The sequence below is a fragment of the Galeopterus variegatus genome, unplaced genomic scaffold, assembly GCF_000696425.1.
Source record: "Galeopterus variegatus unplaced genomic scaffold, G_variegatus-3.0.2 Scaffold6956, whole genome shotgun sequence".
Lineage (NCBI taxonomy): Eukaryota > Metazoa > Chordata > Mammalia > Dermoptera > Cynocephalidae > Galeopterus > Galeopterus variegatus.
In genome coordinates this window covers 18,599-36,644 of record NW_007733067.1, presented here as the reverse complement: position 1 = coordinate 36,644, position 18,046 = coordinate 18,599, and the positions used below count along the sequence as shown (strand labels likewise).

The following is an 18,046-nucleotide window of genomic DNA, read 5'->3' as shown; positions in this document are numbered from 1 at the left end:
AAAAAAAAAAAAAAAAAAAAAAAAAAAAGGAAAAAAAAAAAAAAAAAAAGAAGGGAGGGTGTAGGGCCGGCCCGTGGCTCACTCGGGAGAGTGCGGTGCTGATAACACCAAGGCCACAGGTTTGGATCCCTATATAGGGGTGGCCGGTTGGCTCACTTGGGAGAGCGTGGTGCTGACAACACCAAGTCAAGGGTTAAGATCCCCTTACCAGTCATCTTTTTTAAAAAAAAGAAGGGAGGGTGTGTATGTGTGCTGAAGTGTGTTTCTGAGGAGTGTATCTGTGTGTGTGTCTATGAGGATCCCAGAGGCACCATCAGCTAAATGTCTGTGTCCTTGTCACCCACATACAACCACATGAAGTTCCACGTGTGGAACCCCACCCATTACTATCTGGGCTTCAGACCTCAGCTGTCACAAGACCAGTGTGACATCCATGGGCCAGTGTTTCCCAACAGGCCCTGGGCTGGCTAAGCCTGTCTGTGGTGGAGGGCGGAACCCCTGTTCCCTCCAGGTCTGTCAAGCCCCAGGAGCCAATACGTGGGCCCCCTCCTTGCTTGCCCCCCCAAACCTAGAGGCCTCCTCTGCTTCCGGAGCCCTATCCCCTGGCCCTCTCCTCCCACCCCACCCCACCCCACCCCACCCCAGTGGTCTGACTGGTTCCCAACAAAAACACCCTAAGAATGAGCTCACGGGGAGGCTGCCGCCTCCACATGCCCCGCCCCACACACCCAGCAGAGGAGGGCGCCTCTGGTCCCAGGTCACACGGCTGACTGGGAGCTCTGGGCCAGGGTATCTGGAGTCCCTGGGTAGGGAGGGCTGGCCAGGTGAGCTGAGGGCAGATAGGGGGACCACAAGCCAGCTGTTTGCCCTCCCTTGGTTAATTACACATAATAGGATTTTGGAGTTGTCCTCAGAGCAGAGCCCTGGGCTTAGGGAACAGACAAAGGTAGACCAGAATGTTCCCAGATGAGGGCTTGCTGGGATGGGGACGGCACGGAGGCAGGGAAGCAGGGGGAAATGGATGGGTCAGGGAGGGGCTGGCGAGGATGGGTGTAGAGACAGGGGCAGGGAGGGGTGGGAAGATGGGCGGGTCAGGGAAGGGCATGGCCAGGGTAGGTGGATGGGGGAGAGCCGACATGGGGAGAGGTTGAGGGTTCCTGCTGGCCAGGATGGGCATGGAGGCTAGGGGCTGGCTTGTCTGGCCCTGGCAATGAGTCTCCAATCCCCACCGCTGCCCTCAGGAGCAGCCATGTCTGTGCAGGTGGCAGCCCCTGGAAGCACAGAGCTGGGCCCAGAGCGCCTGAGCCCTGAGGAGCTGGTGCGGCAGACGAGGCAAGTGGTGCAAGGGCTGGAGGCCCTGCGGGTGGAGCACCATGGTCTGGCCGGGCACCTGGCGGAGGCCCTGGTGGGACAGGGCCCAGTGACTGGCTTGGAGCTCCTGGAAGAAAAGCAGCAGGTGGTGAGCCACTCGCTGGAGGCCATCGAGCTGGGGCTGGGAGAGGCCCAGGTATGCAGGGGCCCTGTGGGGGAGTGAGGCTTCGGCCTGGTGGGTGGCAGGAAGGCCCAGGTATGAGAGGGACAGGTGTGCAGGGGGCAGGGTCAGCCTGGGAATGAGCAAAGGCAGTTATTTGTGTCCAGTATTGCAGACGGGCAAGCCTGGGGCCGGGGGAGCCTAGGGGAACCAGGCCTGGGAAAGGGAGGCTCAAGGTCAGAGATGGGGCAGCATTATGGGGGTCCTCATGTATGACAGGGACCTCTGATCCAGAAGGGGGTTTTGAGCAGAATCACGGTTCCTGAGCAGAATCGTGGTTCCTGGGGAGCCACATTGGTGGGGTCTCTGCAGAATCTGGGGAATCCTGGATAGAATGGGAGTGCTCTGTCCTGATGTGAGGCCTGGGCTGGGTCAGGGGCTGTTTGGCAGGGTAGGAACCCACCTCCCTCATGACTCAGGACCCCCACCCCGACAGGTGCTGCTGGCTCTGTCGGCGCACGTGGGCGCTCTGGAGGCTGAGAAGCAGCGGCTGCGAGCACAGACCCGGCGGCTGGCCCAGGAGAATGCCTGGCTGCGGGAGGAGCTGGAAGAGACACAGCGGCGGCTGCGGGCCAGCGAGGAGGCTGTGGCCCAGCTGGAGGAGGAGAAGAACCACCTTGAATTCCTGGGGCAGCTGCGGCAGTATGACCCACCCATGGAGAGCCAGGTGCTGTGGGGCAGGCCAATGCAGGAGCATTGGGCCCTTCACAGAGCCCGGAAGTCCCCCAGGCCCTCCTTAGAACCCCAAAGCCCCCAACCTTAGGTGGTGCCCCCAAATGCCCAGACCCATCAGAACATACACAGAATCCCCCCTAGCTGCTCCACAAAGCTACAAGATCCTCCCAACCCTCCAGAAGACCCTTGAGGCTCCTGATCACCACCTCCCTCAAAACCTAAGATTCAGGGCCCCAGCCTCTGAAACAAGCCCCCAACCCACATGACTCCCCATTTTCCTGTCTTCCCTGCAGCAGCCTGAGTCTCCCCCTCGCCGAGACAGCCTGGCCTCACTGTTCCCCAGTGAGGAGGAGGAGAGGAAAGGTGGGTGAGGGGGAGTGCATGCATGACCGCGGCGAGCACAGCCCTGGAAGACGACGGACTGGGGAGACAGCTTTGATCTGCTGGACCCCAAGTTCTCTGAGCAGGGGATGGGGAGGTGAAGGCAGGGTCAGGAGGATGAAGTGGGTGTGGGGGTGAGAGTGGGCAGGTGAGGCTGGGAACTGCAAAGCTGGGCAGGCTGTGTGGCCACAGCATGAGCCAGGCAGGCTCTCGTATCCACATCCCATGGGGCAGTTGGGCAGCCGTGGTCACATCCCCAGGCCAGGACACATCCTGCTGGCCAGTGAACCCAGGCCCAGAAGGCAGTGGTGGGGGGGGGGCGTAATTCCAGGGGCCAACTGGGCAGCGAGGCAGTTCTGGGGTGTGTGTCCCTGCATGTGAGGCTGGAGGAGCAGGAGGCCTACAGTGACAAGGCGTTCCCCTTACCCAGGTCCAGAGGCAGCGGGGGCGGCTGCAGCTCAGCAGGGCGGCTACGAGATCCCAGCCCGCCTTCGGACCCTGCACAACCTCGTGATCCAGTACGCGGGGCAGGGCCGCTATGAGGTTGCTGTGCCTCTGTGCCGCCAGGCCTTAGAGGACCTGGAGAGGAGCTCAGGCCACTGCCACCCGGACGTGGCCACCATGCTCAACATCCTGGCACTGGTGTACCGGTGAGGGCTACAGCCAGCCATGGTTAGAAGGGGCAGGAAGGGCAGGGGCCAGTTGTTGGGTGGAAGTGGGAGGACCCTAGTGTCCCCTCTGCCAACATGGAGCACCTGGGTGGCAGTGGAGGACAGAATGGGAGAGGGAGGAAGGGATCCTGCCTTGAGAGGATGGGAAAATAGGGAGGGAGAGAGAAACAGAGATCTGGGGAGGTCACAGAGACCCTGGCAAAGAAGAGTCAGAGAACGTGGTCACCAGAGACCCCAACAGTGGGGAAGAGACTGGAGTGGCCAGGGGCATGGCAGAGATGTGGGGGTGCAGGGACACAGTACTAGAGACCTGGAGGTATGGGGAGACCCAAAAGGGGCCCCTGAAAGGTGCTACTCATGGTTGGTTCCGCCAGCTCCCTGAGCCTGCTGGGACCAGCCCTGCCCATGGCCTGGCACCAGCTGCCCCAGCCTGACCAACCCCCCTCCATCCCTGTGGCTGCCCCATAGGGACCAAAACAAGTACAAAGAGGCCACAGACCTTCTCCATGATGCCCTGCAGATCCGGGAGCAGACGCTGGGCCCTGAACACCCCGCGGTGAGTGAGGGCCCCAGGGAGGAAGGGAGGAGCTGTGCCTGCTCATCTCTAACCTGTGCCTTCCCCCATCCCCCGCAGGTGGCCGCCACCCTCAACAACCTGGCTGTCCTCTATGGGAAGCGTGGGCGTTACCGGGAGGCAGAGCCCCTGTGCCAACGTGCCCTGGAGATCCGTGAGAAGGTCCCTCCCCGTACCACCCCCCACAGAACCTGTGTGGCTCATGACCCGATGCCACGTGACCCTTCCCATTGATCCTGAAGCGTTTGCACTGGGATCTGATCCTGTGGTGCCCCTTACATTTGTTATCGTGAGCCCCCAACTTGAGCCCAGATCATCCAATCCCATGACCCATCACCTTTGACCTTAGCTCCCAGCCTGATCTTGGCCTCTAACACTGACCTCTCCTCTTGACTCACCTCATAAGCCCCCAACCTGGTCCTGCCCTTCCAACCCCATGTGACCACCAGCACAACCCTCAGCCTTGATCTGCCCATTTGACCCTGTACCCCAAGAGTTTCTGGACTACCAAGACCTCTGACTTCATTAATCCGTTTGTGTAGCTTCTGCCCTCCAGCACCCCACCTCATATAACTCTCCACTTTGATCCTATAATCCCTAACTCATGACCCCCATCATGGCAGTGACATCATGAGGCCCACCAATCTCATATGACCCCAATGACTTGTGACCCCTGACCCCCAGGTCTTGGGCGCTGACCATCCGGATGTGGCAAAGCAGCTCAACAACCTGGCCCTGCTCTGCCAGAACCAGGGCAAGTTTGAGGATGTGGAGCGGCACTACGCCCGGGCCCTGAGCATTTATGAGGCCCTGGGTGGGCCCCATGACCCCAACGTGGCCAAGACCAAGAACAACCTGGTGAGGCGCTGCGGGGCGCGGGGCTGGCTGACAGGGTCCTACCCCGGGGGTGCAAGCCAGTCACCGTGAGGGTGGAGCACCAAGAGGCTTGGAGCCTGGCCTCTGCCGGGCCCGTGGAGATGTCCCGTCCGACACGCCTCCCAGCTGGGCCCTAACAGAGAGCAGTTTGCTCAGCAGAGGACACGGAAGCATCAGGAAACACGCCAAGTCCATGAGAGCCAGAGAACGGTTCCAGGAAAGAGGAAGCTGGTGCAACTGGCTTGGACCAGAGGGCAGCATCAGATATTTATTGAGCTCACTGAGGGCCAGCCCCCTTCTTAGCACTTTCCCTGTATCATCTATTACTTAGAATGCCCCTATGAGGGAGGAGACGGAGGCACAGACATTGTGTCACCCAAGGTGGAGTAGGAAACGGGCTGAGACAGGAAGTCACCAGCCCTAGGTCCCCTAGGCTGAGCTCCAAGCCCATTCTGCTCTAGGGTGAGGCCTCCAAAGTAGATGAGACCAGGCTTCCTCCTGAGGGCACAGGGAGGCATGGCCAGGTTTGCACTTTAAAAAGATGGGACTGGATGCAGTGTTGGGGGTCTGGGGATCCTGAGAAGCTCCCAGAGTTGAGTTGAGAACACTCAAGACATGCCCTCCCGGCAGGCCTCAGCCTACCTGAAACAGAACAAATACCAGCAAGCAGAAGAACTGTACAAAGAAATCCTCAGCAGGGAGGACCTGCCTGCCCCTCTCGGTGAGTCCCCAGCCCCTGCCTTCCCTCTAAGGTGGCTTTTCAATGTTCCCACCTCAGTGGCCCTCATATCTTCCCTCAGGAGCCCCCAAGACAGGCACAGCTGGTGACGCAGAACAACAGGTAAGGATGAGCTCTGCTTCTGCTCCTGGGGTGGGAATGGGGACTGCATGAGCTAGGGGCAACTGACCAGTGTCTCCGGCACCCTCCCCAGGCCCTTCGTCGGAGCAGCTCATTCTCCAAGCTCCGCGAGTCTATCCGGCGAGGAAGTGAGAAACTGGTCTCCCGTCTCCGAGGCGAGGGGGTGGCCGGGACAGCCGGGTGAGTGCTGGATCAGGTCAGCAAAGAGCCCTGACATGGGCAGAATCTGCAGCATACCCTCCCCCGCCTCCAGCTCATGAACCTTCCGTGGCTCCCATCTCCTCTGTGACACACACAGATCAAACCCAGTGCTGGAGAGGTCTTCCCCACACTGGGAGCCAGATCCGTTTCCTCCCTGTCCCCTCCTTTGCAGGATGAAGAGAGCCGTGTCACTCAACATACTGAACATGGATGGCCCGAGGGCTATTGGAACTCAGGTGAGGGGGTCAGGGATGGAGTGGGGGCCCCGAGATAAGGGAAGGTGGGGGGTAGTCAGGCTGGCATTGGAGCCAGGAAGTGGTAGGTTGGTGTTAGAATGGACTCCAGGACAGGAGAATGGATGGGTTTTCCTTGGGGTAGAGGCAGTGGGGTGGACAGGTTGGCTGCGAGGCTAGACATGGAGGTGGGGGGGGGTGGACACGGAGATACGTGGGGCCGGGGGGATGGCCACAGTGGCAACTGGAGCAGGGCCGTGCCTGCCCCTCAACCGCCCAACCATTCTCTGTGCCCATTTCCAGTTCCCGAACCAGCACCTGAGTGAGGCCCCTCGGACCCTCAGCGCCAGCACCCAGGACCTGAGCCCTCGCTAAAGCCAACTGGACCACACCGGCTACAGCTTCTCTGGAGGAGTGTGGGGGCATCTCCTTGACTCTCCCACCTCTGGGGGGATACCCAGTGGGTTGGGCTTCCTGCCACCCTCTCCTGTGATTAAAGGCTGTAGACTTGGCAATGAGGAATGTCCACCTGAGGTTTCCTGCAAGGACCTACAAGCTCCTACCCTGAGGCACCCTCTGAGCCACTGGGAGCCAGGGCCAGGCAAGACTCAGGAGTCACCAGAACACCTTTTATGGCCCTGCCCTCACCCTATGCTCACAGCTGTTGAGCAATCTGCTCTATCCTCCGCAGCATCTCCTCTGATTCCAGCTGCTCGAGGCTGAGCAGAGACAGGCCCAGCTGATCCTCCTGGAGGGGACAGAGAAAAAGGGAGGTGTCAGACAGTGGTTGGGGATGGAAACAGCTGCTGTACTTCCCCCAGTGCCCCTGAAGGGGACATGGGTCAAGACTCCAGGGCCAGTAGAGACAGGAACCCTATGGGACAGGAGTGTGCTGTCCCTGTAAACAGAAGACAGGTCCAAGGGAGGAGGAGAGGGAGAGAGTCGGCAGCCGGAGAGTTGTGTCCAAGCTACAGAAGGATCAGCTGTTCTGAGGCCAGCACAAGCCCCTTCTGGAGAATGTCTGGCGCCTCCTCACCTCAGATTATCACCCTGCCTCCTCTGTGCTCCCCAAGCACCTATGTGTCTACTGTAGCCACATGCTGGCATCTGTGGCCCTTGATTCTCCCCTCAGTTCCCAGAGCCTGGCACATGGGCGCACGATAAATCTCTCTTTGTCAAGGGTAGGAGGGCAGGATGTCAGGCTGGGGTTGGGGAGCAGAAGAAAAATACAAGGGACCTTCCTGGAGGAGGAGCTCAGCCGGGGAGGGGAGAAGGAAGCGAGTGCAGGGCTCACCCGGTGGAAAGGCTGTGCCATCTGCCTCAGGAAGTACTTGGCGACCTGGACCCCCTCGTCAACGGTCAGGTTGAGGTTGGCGTCCGTGAGGTGCTCTTGGATCCAGCGAGGCAGCTTCCCCCGCTTGTCTGCTCGGGCAAATCGCTTTGAGCAGGAGGGTGGGAAAGAAATGGTACCAAGATACTGGTCTGAAGGAGCCTAGGCCACCCTCCACCCCTGTGACCCTCCCATCTGGAAAAAGAATGGGGCAACATCCTGGTTCTCAGAGGCTGGGGTGGGGAGCACAGTGAGCCCCCTGGACTCGCACCTTGTCGGCGAAGATCATGAGGCCGTAGTCCGTCTTGCCTCTGATGGCCCGACCCACGCACTGCGCTGCGTGGCGCATGGCATCGAAGGTGAGAAAGTCATTCTCGCGGATCTGGAACTGGTCCCGCAGGTATTCTAGCCGTGCCTGCCGATGAGGAGGACAAGGAGATGAGGATGAAGGGGATGAGGACAAGGGAAATGAGGGAGCCATCCCTTTCTGAATGCCTGCCCCCTCGCTGTCCCAGTCCCTTCCACAAACCACCAAGTCCCAAGCTGAGGGCCCGAGAGAGGCCCTAACACCCTAACCACCTCACAGTCTGTTTCCAGGACTCCCCATGACCCCGGGCGCTGCTCACCTTGAGAATGCGGCTCTGGGTGTAGACGTAGGGGACGCCAAACATGATGACAGCCCGCCCAAAGTGGTGCACTGCAGGGCAGGGGAGGGGAGTGAGAGGAATCCCAAGTGTGGTCAGCTGGCGAGGGACGGCCTCGTGTGCCCCGGGAGGTGGTGCTGAGTGGGGAGCGGGGTGCTCCAAGGACCTTGCCAAGTCCCCAGAGACGGAGGGAGGGGAGGACCCGTCTGTGTGCCCAGGCTTTCGAGGAGCAGTCCTGAGGGGGTAGACACGGCACGACGGACAGGCATTCCACGGAGTTCCATGCAGGTGCTCGGGGAGAGGAGAGCCTGGTCCACTTACCAAAGTCGATCCCCTCGGACACTTTGCCCCGAGCCACCGAGAGCAGGATGGCCCCCCGGCCATTCTCACAGGCCTGGGGAGGGGAGGCTGAGATGTAAGCAGTGTCGCTCCTCAGAGCTGCATCCTCAGTCCCTCTCCACACTGGTCTCTCAGCATTCCCCACAGTACCCACCTCCTGGTACTTCTCCAGGGCAACACTGGTCTCAGCCCCATCTTGAGTCTCGATGAAGAGCAGTTTGTTCCTCTGGATGTTTTCGAGAATGCCCTAGGCAAGGACACCAGGGAGGTCAGGGCTGGGGTTGACAGAAGGTGGATTCAGGACAGGGCCATCCTGGTTAAAGCCAACTCTGCCATGGACTCCTGTGTGAGAGACCATTTATCTCTCTGGGCCCCACTTGTCCGAATGAGACCTGGGGAGGGAGGGGGTGCAACTGTCCAACCTCACTTCTTTTGGGAAACTTTTGTGACCCAGGAGGGGAACCAATCACTGCTGGACAAGTAGGACAGACATGTGGCCCAAGGTGGCCAATTAGGACACTCCATCCCCCACCAGCAATTGGTAGAGGGGGTGACTGTAAGCCAGGAAGAGCCAATCAGAGGCTGCCCTGAGATTTACATGTGACACTGTAATAGAGACAGTGTGATACTGATGGAAGGACAGACACACAGACCAGTGGGACAGAATGGAGGGTCCAGGAACACATGCTCCCACACAAAGTCACCTGTGCAATTCAATGGGGAGAGCTCTTTTCAATAAATTGTACTGGAGCAAGTGGATGTCCAAACGGGGGAAAAAGTGAAGCATGACCCCTACCTCACACCATACTCAAAGATGAGTTTCCGGCACCTCATACATGTGAAAGCTAAAACCACAAAGCTTCTGGAAGGAAACACAGGAGACTATTTCATGAACTTGGGTAGGCAAAAGTTTCTTCAATAGGACACAAAAGGCACTCAGGATGTGGGGCTCAAGTGGCCAGCAGCCATCTTTCCCATCTCAGGATAGGCCCATGTCTTGGCTTTGAGGGATGAAGTTCCCTGCCCCACCCCACCGTTCCCTGATGCTTGGATTAGCCAAGCTCACTCATCTCACCCTGACAAAGTGCTTGCTTTAACTGACCCCTGAGAGCTGGGCCACACTGCATTCAGAGGCAGAGAGTACAGAGCGATCCCCCCTCCCACCCATATCCTGCCTGATGTCTGAGTTCTTTAACCTGATGTAGTCAGGGGACAGGGCACAGAGGTGTACAATATTTATTCTATATGCTGTTCATATGTGTTATATACACTGTTCTGTCATGTATGATACATGTCACCATGGAAAACACAAGAGGAATGAAGCTGACACAGGAACAGCGCCAAGAGCTGAGGAGCAGGGTCTTTATGGGGAGTGGGTGGCTGGGTGTCTGGGCGTACCTGCTCATACCAGGAGGCCACGGTGCTCTCCATGTACTGGTAGCTGGTGAAGAAGGCCACGATGCCATCAGGAACCACAGCAGACATCTCCAGCAGGAGGTTTCCATAGTTCCGGATCACCGCTATGAGGGGTCAGAGGTTGAACTCTCTCCTGGCTTGACTCCTCCTCCCTAGTCTAGAACTTGGGGTTCCCAGAAACCTCACTGAGGCTGCATGCAGGGCTGTTCACAGTATCCCACTTCTCCTTTCAGGCCCATAGGAGGATGGTCCCTCCACCCCTTAAAGTTAGGCATGACTTGCAGTGGCCAGTGAGTGCAGAAATGGCCACTATCACCATGATCCCTCCTGTCACATCATGCTACCTCAGTGATGTTCCCAGTGGTAGTGGTTCCGAGAGTGAGGAGACAGGCCCCTACCAACCCATGATGGACATGGACCATGGGCAAGAAGTAACCTCTGTGTGTTAAGCCACTGAGATTTGAGGATATTTGTTTGGTAGCATGACTCAGCCCATCTGACTGATACACCTTGCCTCTTGGAACCCACAGAAACCACCCCCACAAGAGCATACCAATATCTTCCCGGGTCTCAAATTTGGAGCTGATGGCCACCTGGTCATTGCCACGGCCAATGATCTGGAGCAAGCGAGAGAAGTCATAATAAGCGAAGTAGCAGCAACTGTCCCAAGGTGAGTGCCGATCACCTGCTAGTGCTGTTCTAAGCTTTTTATACACATGATATCGTTATATGAACCTCAGCTACCCTGTTATCTGCATTGCGCAAATGACCTGGGCTCAGAATGTGAGTCATCTGCCAAGGTCACACAGCAAATAAACGGCAGAGACAGAATTGAACCCAAGTCTGTCCATAATCCTGACCAGCAGCTAACACTTTAGCCCAGACATGGGCCTATCCTCAGATGATCTCTTTCCTCACAGTGGGAAAGATAGCTGCTGGCCACTTGAGCCCATTTTACAGAGGAGGAGACTGAGGCACTGAGACAGAGAGGAAGGCTCATTTACCCAAGATCATAGATGATGAACTGGGCAAAGCCACATTAACCAAGATGTTGACTAAGCACCTACTTTGTGCCAAACCCTGAGCTACATAAGCGTTTTACATGCATTATCTCTCTAAATCCCCTCAACGACCCTGGGAGATCAAAGAGGATGGATTCCCATTTTACAGATGAGAAAGCAGAGGCTTGGGGAGTTGTGCCCACAGGCAGAAGTAGTAGAATCAAGCTCAGGTCTGTTTGGTTCCAGAACCCATGCTCTTAGCTGTAAAGCTCTCCTGCCTGAGCAGTGGAGGAAACCAAGGGAGGAAAGAACTCACCATGGGGCAGAGGCAGACCCGAGCCAGCGTCATGGTGAAGGTTGCCATGGTGACGGGGTGGAAGTCCAAGATCTTGGGGTAGATGTCCAGTGGGGACAGTGTCTGTAGCAGAAACAGTGGAAAGGATCTCAGCAGGACTAGGCGGGGACCAGGAGCTCCACAATGGAGGGCTAGGGACTGGGAGGGACAGGGGAAGGGTCCTCACCCCAGATGTGATGATGACAGACTGGAAGCGCTCAAACACTGGTTTGATGGCTAGTGAGGCATCCATGCAACTGTGGGGAGCAGATGAGGGCAGTGAGGGCAAGGCAGGCTGGGCCCCAAGACCCATGGAGCTTTCATACCCCCACCAGGGTAGGGTCCCACCTGAAGTGCAGGATGGGGTTGGCAATGGTCGGGGTCCTGTCGTCGAAGGGTTCAATGATGATGGTGAAGCCTACAGGGGGCGGGCGAGGCCCGGTGAGATTCCCTCACTCAGCCACAGCCACGCCCACTTGGCTATTCCCTCACAAGCTCCTCCCTTTTACCCAATCCCCACCCCCAACCCCCATGAGTGAATGGAACCAAACACCAGCCACCCAAGCCCCAAACCCAGGCATCTGAGCCCAAAATACACCCCAACATGTCTGCTTCCCTGCAGGGCCCAAATCTGTGCAAATGTTCATGGAGGATCTCAAGCAGAGAGCCCCAAACCTTCATCCCTCACACTCGCTCAGCACAAGGGTCTGCTCAGCATCCGAGCGAAAGCCAGGGGTCAGAGCCTCGAGCCTCCTCCTGTGACCTTTCTATGTAAGCCATCAGCAAGCTGGGCTGCTCTGCTTCCAAAACCTATCTGAAATCCAACCACTTCCCCCACCCCCCCACCAATCCCAGACCAGTGAGAGGGAACCTGTGGAATCCTGAGTTGGGTCACATCCTCCTTGCTCAGAAGCCTCCCGTGGCCCACACTCATCCTGGGGTCCAGAATCCCCTGTGGGACCCAGCCGTGTTGACCCCAGTTCCTCCTTGCTCAGGCCTCCTGCCTAACCTTCAAAACCCAGCAGGCTCACTTCTCCCAGGGCCTTTGCACTTGCTGGTTCCACTGGCTGCAAAGCTGCCCAAGGTGGCTCCATTTGGTCACTTGGAACTTTGTTCAAGTCAGCTCCTCGGAGAGCCTTCCTTGGCCACCCTGTCTACTGCAGCCATGTTCCAACATAGCAACATATTTATTTTTTATGACAACTTTCTGGAATTATCTCCTCGTTTATTTGCACCTTTGCTACCAGTGTTTCCCTCTAGAATATAAGCTCTAGGAGACTAGGAATGATGTTTTTTTGGTTCCTGCTGCGTCCATAATGCTGGCCGTGGCCCATTTGTTAAATGAATAAATGAGTGAATGAATTAATATATTCAGTTTCACTTAGTAAAAGAAATCAAGTTCTCTGTGCCAGCCCTGTGCTGGGGACACAGCAGTGACCAAGACAGCCCAAGCCCTTCCCATATGTGCTCACGGTCCAGCGGGAGAGACAGACCCATCCCCACATAGTGATGATTCACAGTGGGGAGAGCTGGAATGAAGGAGCCCAAAAGAAGGGGCCTAACCTGGCCTGGGGGTCAGGGAGGGCTTCCTGGAGGAGGAGACATTTCTACTGAGCTGAGAAGTAAAGGATGACGGGGAGGTAGTTGGGGTATGAGGCAGATGGGAAGGACATTCCAGGTAAGAGAATGTGAAGTGTTCGTAGATGGGGAAATGCGGAGGGGAGGAGAACGACTAAGGGAAGAGATGGGGTGGAAACTTCCAGCAGAACTTGCTGCTGATCAGCCACAGGGTGGGGGTGACCGAGTCTCTGTCCTGCTGAGGCCGGGCCCAGCCACAGGACATCAGGCCTGACCTGGTTTCCTGGATAGAGTAGTAATCCCCAGGGATCGGACTGAGCCCTTGTCAGCTTAAAGCTGAGGAAGGGGAGGGAACACTGACCCACAAAGCCTCTAGAATGTTTTCCCCTCTCCTGCACACTGGAAATCTCAGCATCATCCGCAACTCTTGTCCCCAAGGTCTTCACACCCAGGCCCCACCCTCCCACATCCTCGCCTCTACCTCCCACATCTCTCTCCAAACCATCCCTTTCTCTGTCTGCCCTGGCCCAGGCTCTTCCTCTTCTGCTCAGGTCCCTGTCCCCCTGCCCAGTCTCCTGTCTCTAATCCCTCCCAAAAGAATCTTTTCAAAGCACAAATCTGACTCAGCACCTCCCTGGCTCAGAACCTGCCATGGCTCCCCATGCCCTCAGGAGCACGACCAGCTCCTTACCACGCCCTGTAGTGTGAGCTGACCACATAGTACTTCTGCAGCCACATTTCATACCACCATCCACCCTCATCTTTCTCCACTCTGCAGTCTGAGGGAGCCCTTGAAAATACAACCCTGAACACAAGGCTCACTCACTCAACTACTGTTTGTGGCTCCCCGCTGCCTTCGACATAGAGCCCAAACTCCCGAACCCAGCCCTAAGAGGCCCCGTGTATCCAAGTCCCTGCTGACAACACTCTAGACTCTTCTGGGACCCTGATTCCAGATGCCTGGGGGCCCAGCAGAGCCAGGAAAAGGTGAGCTTACCCTTGGCATAGGTGCTGACGAGGGTGGCAAAGTTAGCAAGGAGGGTGAGTGGGGAGAAGTCAGCAAGGTCAGCGATCTCCAAGGTGTGTAGGAGAGAGCGTAGGCGTTCAGCACAGAACCTGGCGGGGAGGCGAAAAAGATCAGGGGGTAGAGGGAAGCAGGAACAGGACCAGCAGCCCCTCCTCTGCAGTCAGAGCACACGGTCACACGTCTGTCTCCCTAGCTAACTGGGCACTCTGTGAGGGCAGGGATTGGGCCTGCTTTGGAAACTTCTGTTTCCACATTGTATAGCTGCATGTCACACAGAGCCACTGCTGCACGATGGCACAGACATATGTATATATATGTATATGTACACATACACACACACACACACACACACGTATATAATTTTTTTTTTTTTGGCACCTGGCCGGTACAGGGATCCATTTGTTTGAGGCTGTCATCGATAACCCTCAGGCCCCTGAGTTCCCCCATCCCAGCCCTGCCTACTCTGAGTTGTCTCTATCTGAGGAAGAGTCTGTCTCTTCCACTGGGCCTTGGGCCCCAAGAGGGCAGCCCTGAGCTGTGTCGGTCACTGCTGTGTCCCTAGCACAGAGCAGGCACTTGGGAAACGTGATGAGTGACTGAGATTTCTCTTTGTCCCCACACGTTTCCAGTCCAAAGCCATATCAAAAGCTACCTCCCCCCAATCCAGGCAGAGAGGCCAGAGGCTTTGAAGCCCTGCAGGCCGGGCTTCAATTCATAACTAGCCCATGAACTGCTGTGTGACTCTGAGTGGTGGCTTCGCCTCTCAGAGCCCCAGTGTCCTCATCTGCACAGTACAGCATGGGGACACTGTACTGGGGATGCAATTGAGATACAGAATGTAAAGGGCTTAGCTCATCATTAGTGCTCAGGATGGGGTAAGTTATTTGTTTTACTGCTTTCTCATTTAACCACCACAGAAACCTGTGAAATAAAGACAATGACTCCCTACCCATTTTACAAAGGAGGAAACAGGTTCAGAGAAGACCAATGACTTATCCAAAATAGCAAAGGAAAAGTACCGGAAGCCCCCCTCCTGCCCCTGGGTCCATTCTCTGCCTACTCTGTGCCCCAGCAGACTGACCGCCCCCTGCCACAAATGCACCCAGACTGCACCACGGGGACACCCCTGCCCTCAGGCTCGGGGATGGGTGCGGTGTTGGGCGTCGAGAGGCACTGGTGGAGGGAGACATGAGTCTGGGGCATCTTCCCCCATCCTGCTGGGCCTTNTAGCTCACTTGGGAGAGCGTGGTGCTGACGACACCAAGTCAAGGGTTAAGATCCCCTTACCCGTCATCTTTTAAAAAAAAAAAAAAGAGAGATACAGAATGTAAAGGGCTTAGCTCATCATTAGTGCTCAGGATGGGGTAAGTTATTTGTTTTACTGCTTTCTCATTTAACCACCACAGAAACCTGTGAAATAAAGACCATGACTCCCTACCCATTTTACAAAGGAGGAAACAGGTTCAGAGAAGACCAATGACTTATCCAAAATAGCAAAGGAAAAGTACAGGAAGCCCCCCTCCTGCCCCTGGGTCCATTCTCTGCCTACTCTGTGCCCCAGCAGACTGACTGCCCCCTGCCACAAATGCACCCAGACTGCACCACGGGGACACCCCTGCCCTCAGGCTCGGGGATGGGTGCGGTGTTGGGCGTCGAGAGGCACTGGTGGAGGGAGACATGAGTCTGGGGCATCTTCCCCCATCCTGCTGGGCCTTGGGCTTCTGGTCTCAGTGCCTGTCAAGAGCCTCTCTCCAGGCCCTGTCAGCTGATTCTCAACACTGCTCACTCCCCTTCCCCTGTGGCCTGGGGTGGAAATAGTTCCAAGCTCTTACAAGTCCCTAGGGGCCGCCCAGACCCTGTTGGCTCCTCTGCCCAGTGTGCCCCCTCTGTAATGGTCCCTCCATTACATTCTCTTCGGGTAAATTCTCCAATCCAGCTGTGTGTTGCCTGCCAGGCCCCTGCCCAACACAGGACCAGTTAGACCAGCCTGTGTCCCACATGCTCCTCCCCAACTCACTTACTCCTGACACTTGCAACACAGTGACATCAGGCTACAGATGTGGAGGACAAGGCTTGGTGGGTGCCCAGAACCTGCCTAGAGTCCCCTGAAGAGATCTGGCCCCCCCTCCCCCTAGCTGTCTGGGGCTGCACCTGAGGGGCTTGCGCTGGATGCACACACGCTGGGCCAGGCCGCTCAGGAAGGCAGGAGGGCTCTCCTGCACCACATGCTGCACGCGCAGGCGCCACTTGACATACTCCAGCAGCCGCCGCAGGAAGCCCAGGAAATGCTCAGCTGTGCGGATGGAGCCCGGCACCGCCTCTGCAGGGAGATGGGGTCAGCTGCTGCAGGGAGGGTGGGGTAGGGAGTGGGTGGGTGGCAGGGGCAGCGACTCACCCTGCAGCACCTCATCCGGCAGCACGGGGTTGGCCAGGTGGGCATCGGTCTCCCGGGCGGCACTGGCCTCTCGTAGACCCTCCACCAGGCGCCGGTACTCATCCCGCAGACGCTGTTCATCCGTCTCCTTGATCCTGTGGGGACATGGTTTGGGGGGACTGGACAGGGCTGGCATCCCTGGGGGCAAGTCAGGCAGAATCCAGGGGCCCAGGAGAGGCTCGAGGCTGGGTGGCAGGGAGCAGGGTGGGCACCAGGGTCTACCAGCCGTCCCTGGCCCCCACCTGAGCACTGTCTTCTGCAGGGTCTCTAGATTGCTCTGGCATCGGTCCAGGGTTCGGCGCGTGAGATTGACACTCATGGAATCGATGCAGACATTGTCTGGAGAAGGAGAGGGCTGAGCTCAGTCAGGCTGGTGTGGGCGGTACTCTGAGGGACTGGCATCACTTTCATGCCCTGTGTCCCTCCTCACCAATGTTGTGGGCCTCATCAAAAACCACAACAGCCTTACGGGCCAGCTCCTTGGACACCAGGTCTGCAATCTTGGGGTCCAGGAGGTAGTGGTAGCTGTAAACCACCACATTGGCATGCAGGATCTGGGGGGCAAGGAAAGCAGGGTTACCCCAGCAGCCTGCCAGCACCCACCCCCGGGCTCTGCCAATCCCATCTGCACCACACTGCCACATTACTCACACGCAGGCCCACAGTGGTGAGGCAAGGAAAGATGGACATAAGCAAGGCACACATACAGGCAAATGCATAGAAACAGACTGACGGATACAGGCACTGACCAACAGAGAGACAGAAGCAGACAGAGAGACACGCATACAGACAGACGGACACAGACAGGCAGGCTGTTCCTCTCACACACACCCCTCTGCCCACCCCTACCAGCTTCCTCACCGAATACCGGGCAAGGAAGTATGGACACCAGCCCTGGCGTTTCCCCAGGGCCTTCAAATCGTCCAGGTTGTAGATGCCAGCAGTGAGGGGCACTTGGCGCCCATGAGCATCAAATTCCTGGGGCAGGGCAGGAAGTGCCAGGAGGTCAGGGAGGTTGGCCGCTCCAACTGTCTCAGTTCCTTTCCCCCAGCCCTGTCCCCCAGGCACCTCATAGAAGCGGCAGTGAGGCAGGCTGGTGTCCTGCTGGTATTGCGCCCGCACATAGGAGGCCGTGAGGCTGTGGCATTTCCCGTCGACATCCTTCCCAAAGCGCAAGGGTGTCACCTGGGGACACGGAGCATCTTAGCAACAAGACAGGCTGGAAGTCCAACCACTCCTCAATCCTGGGCCTCCACACCTCACAGCTGGCTGGGATAGGAGGCTGGCTAGGATTGGGACAACTTGAACCTCAACCTGTTTCATTATTAGTTAAGACACCTGGGAACTTAATACAGGGCATGGAACCTTGGCAAAACCTAAGAATCAGAAGAGGTTCCAATCACACAGTCTGAGAACCAACATCCCTTGACCTGCTCTGTACCCTCCAAGGCTCTGTGGTTGGTACCATCATAGTCCAGGGCTGCCTTTCCCAAGAACAAAGACTTTTCTTTACCAAAGGGGAGGCACCAAGGCTGCCCACCCTTCTCTCTCCCTTTCCATTTCATCAGTCACCCAGGCTTGTGCTATTTCTCTTTGTCACCCATTACATATATTCTTTGTCATATATTCTTACAAATAAGGTTGTATAATATATATTCCATGAGTTAGCACACATAAAATACTCAGAACAGTGCCTGGCACATGATGACTGCAATGATTTTGTAACATAATTTAATAATAACAACTAATATTCTATGTGTCCCATATTCTTATGTATATAAACATAATTTCTTTTTTTTTATTTTGGTGGCTGGCTGGTACAGGGATTCAAACCTGTGACTTTGGTGTTATAAGTCTGTGCTCTAACCAACTAAACTAACCGACCTATAAGCATAATTTCTAATATTCTTTTAGCTCTTTGCACATGCTAAGGGCTTCAACT

At 56.7% G+C, this 18,046-nt stretch overlaps 3 protein-coding genes across 6 annotated transcripts in view; 1 reads left to right on the top strand and 2 right to left on the bottom strand.

The window, feature by feature from the left end:
- Nucleotides 1-6,717, bottom strand: part of CKM (creatine kinase, muscle) — a 28,878-nt gene extending 22,161 nt beyond the window's left edge. The window contains exon 1 of the mRNA XM_008591472.1: nucleotides 6,650-6,717. The gene's annotated coding sequence lies outside the window, so the exon portion shown is untranslated. The remainder of the gene's footprint in view (nucleotides 1-6,649) is intronic.
- Nucleotides 1-18,046, bottom strand: part of ERCC2 (excision repair cross-complementation group 2) — a 36,307-nt gene that overhangs the window by 15,192 nt on the left and 3,069 nt on the right. For 2 of the 4 annotated variants that reach the window (XM_008591473.1, XM_008591476.1), the window contains exons 6-23: nucleotides 17,173-17,289; nucleotides 16,966-17,082; nucleotides 16,535-16,658; nucleotides 16,347-16,443; nucleotides 16,066-16,199; nucleotides 15,822-15,990; nucleotides 13,641-13,759; nucleotides 11,414-11,483; nucleotides 11,253-11,322; nucleotides 11,048-11,149; nucleotides 10,284-10,347; nucleotides 9,713-9,834; nucleotides 8,469-8,561; nucleotides 8,297-8,369; nucleotides 7,958-8,028; nucleotides 7,603-7,746; nucleotides 7,296-7,439; nucleotides 6,617-6,749 (exon numbers count right to left, since the gene is read on the bottom strand). In XM_008591473.1, the coding sequence (XP_008589695.1) occupies nucleotides 6,657-6,749; nucleotides 7,296-7,439; nucleotides 7,603-7,746; nucleotides 7,958-8,028; nucleotides 8,297-8,369; nucleotides 8,469-8,561; nucleotides 9,713-9,834; nucleotides 10,284-10,347; nucleotides 11,048-11,149; nucleotides 11,253-11,322; nucleotides 11,414-11,483; nucleotides 13,641-13,759; nucleotides 15,822-15,990; nucleotides 16,066-16,199; nucleotides 16,347-16,443; nucleotides 16,535-16,658; nucleotides 16,966-17,082; nucleotides 17,173-17,289 (1,923 nt within the window). In that variant the 3' untranslated portion in view covers nucleotides 6,617-6,656. Of the gene's footprint in view, nucleotides 1-6,616; nucleotides 6,750-7,295; nucleotides 7,440-7,602; nucleotides 7,747-7,957; nucleotides 8,029-8,296; nucleotides 8,370-8,468; nucleotides 8,562-9,712; nucleotides 9,894-10,283; nucleotides 10,348-11,047; nucleotides 11,150-11,252; nucleotides 11,323-11,413; nucleotides 11,484-13,640; nucleotides 13,760-15,821; nucleotides 15,991-16,065; nucleotides 16,200-16,346; nucleotides 16,444-16,534; nucleotides 16,659-16,965; nucleotides 17,083-17,172; nucleotides 17,290-18,046 lie in introns of those variants that run through there. The other 2 variants (XM_008591474.1, XM_008591477.1) reach the window with 2 other exon arrangements.
- On the top strand, nucleotides 1,211-6,519 carry KLC3 (kinesin light chain 3). Its single transcript, XM_008591471.1, has 12 exons — nucleotides 1,211-1,507; nucleotides 1,968-2,198; nucleotides 2,500-2,569; nucleotides 3,018-3,237; nucleotides 3,727-3,814; nucleotides 3,893-3,994; nucleotides 4,517-4,690; nucleotides 5,339-5,429; nucleotides 5,509-5,549; nucleotides 5,641-5,747; nucleotides 5,941-6,004; nucleotides 6,305-6,519. The coding sequence occupies exons 1-12, from the start codon at nucleotides 1,211-1,213 to the stop codon at nucleotides 6,374-6,376; spliced, it is 1,557 nt and encodes a 518-aa protein (XP_008589693.1). The 3' UTR covers nucleotides 6,377-6,519.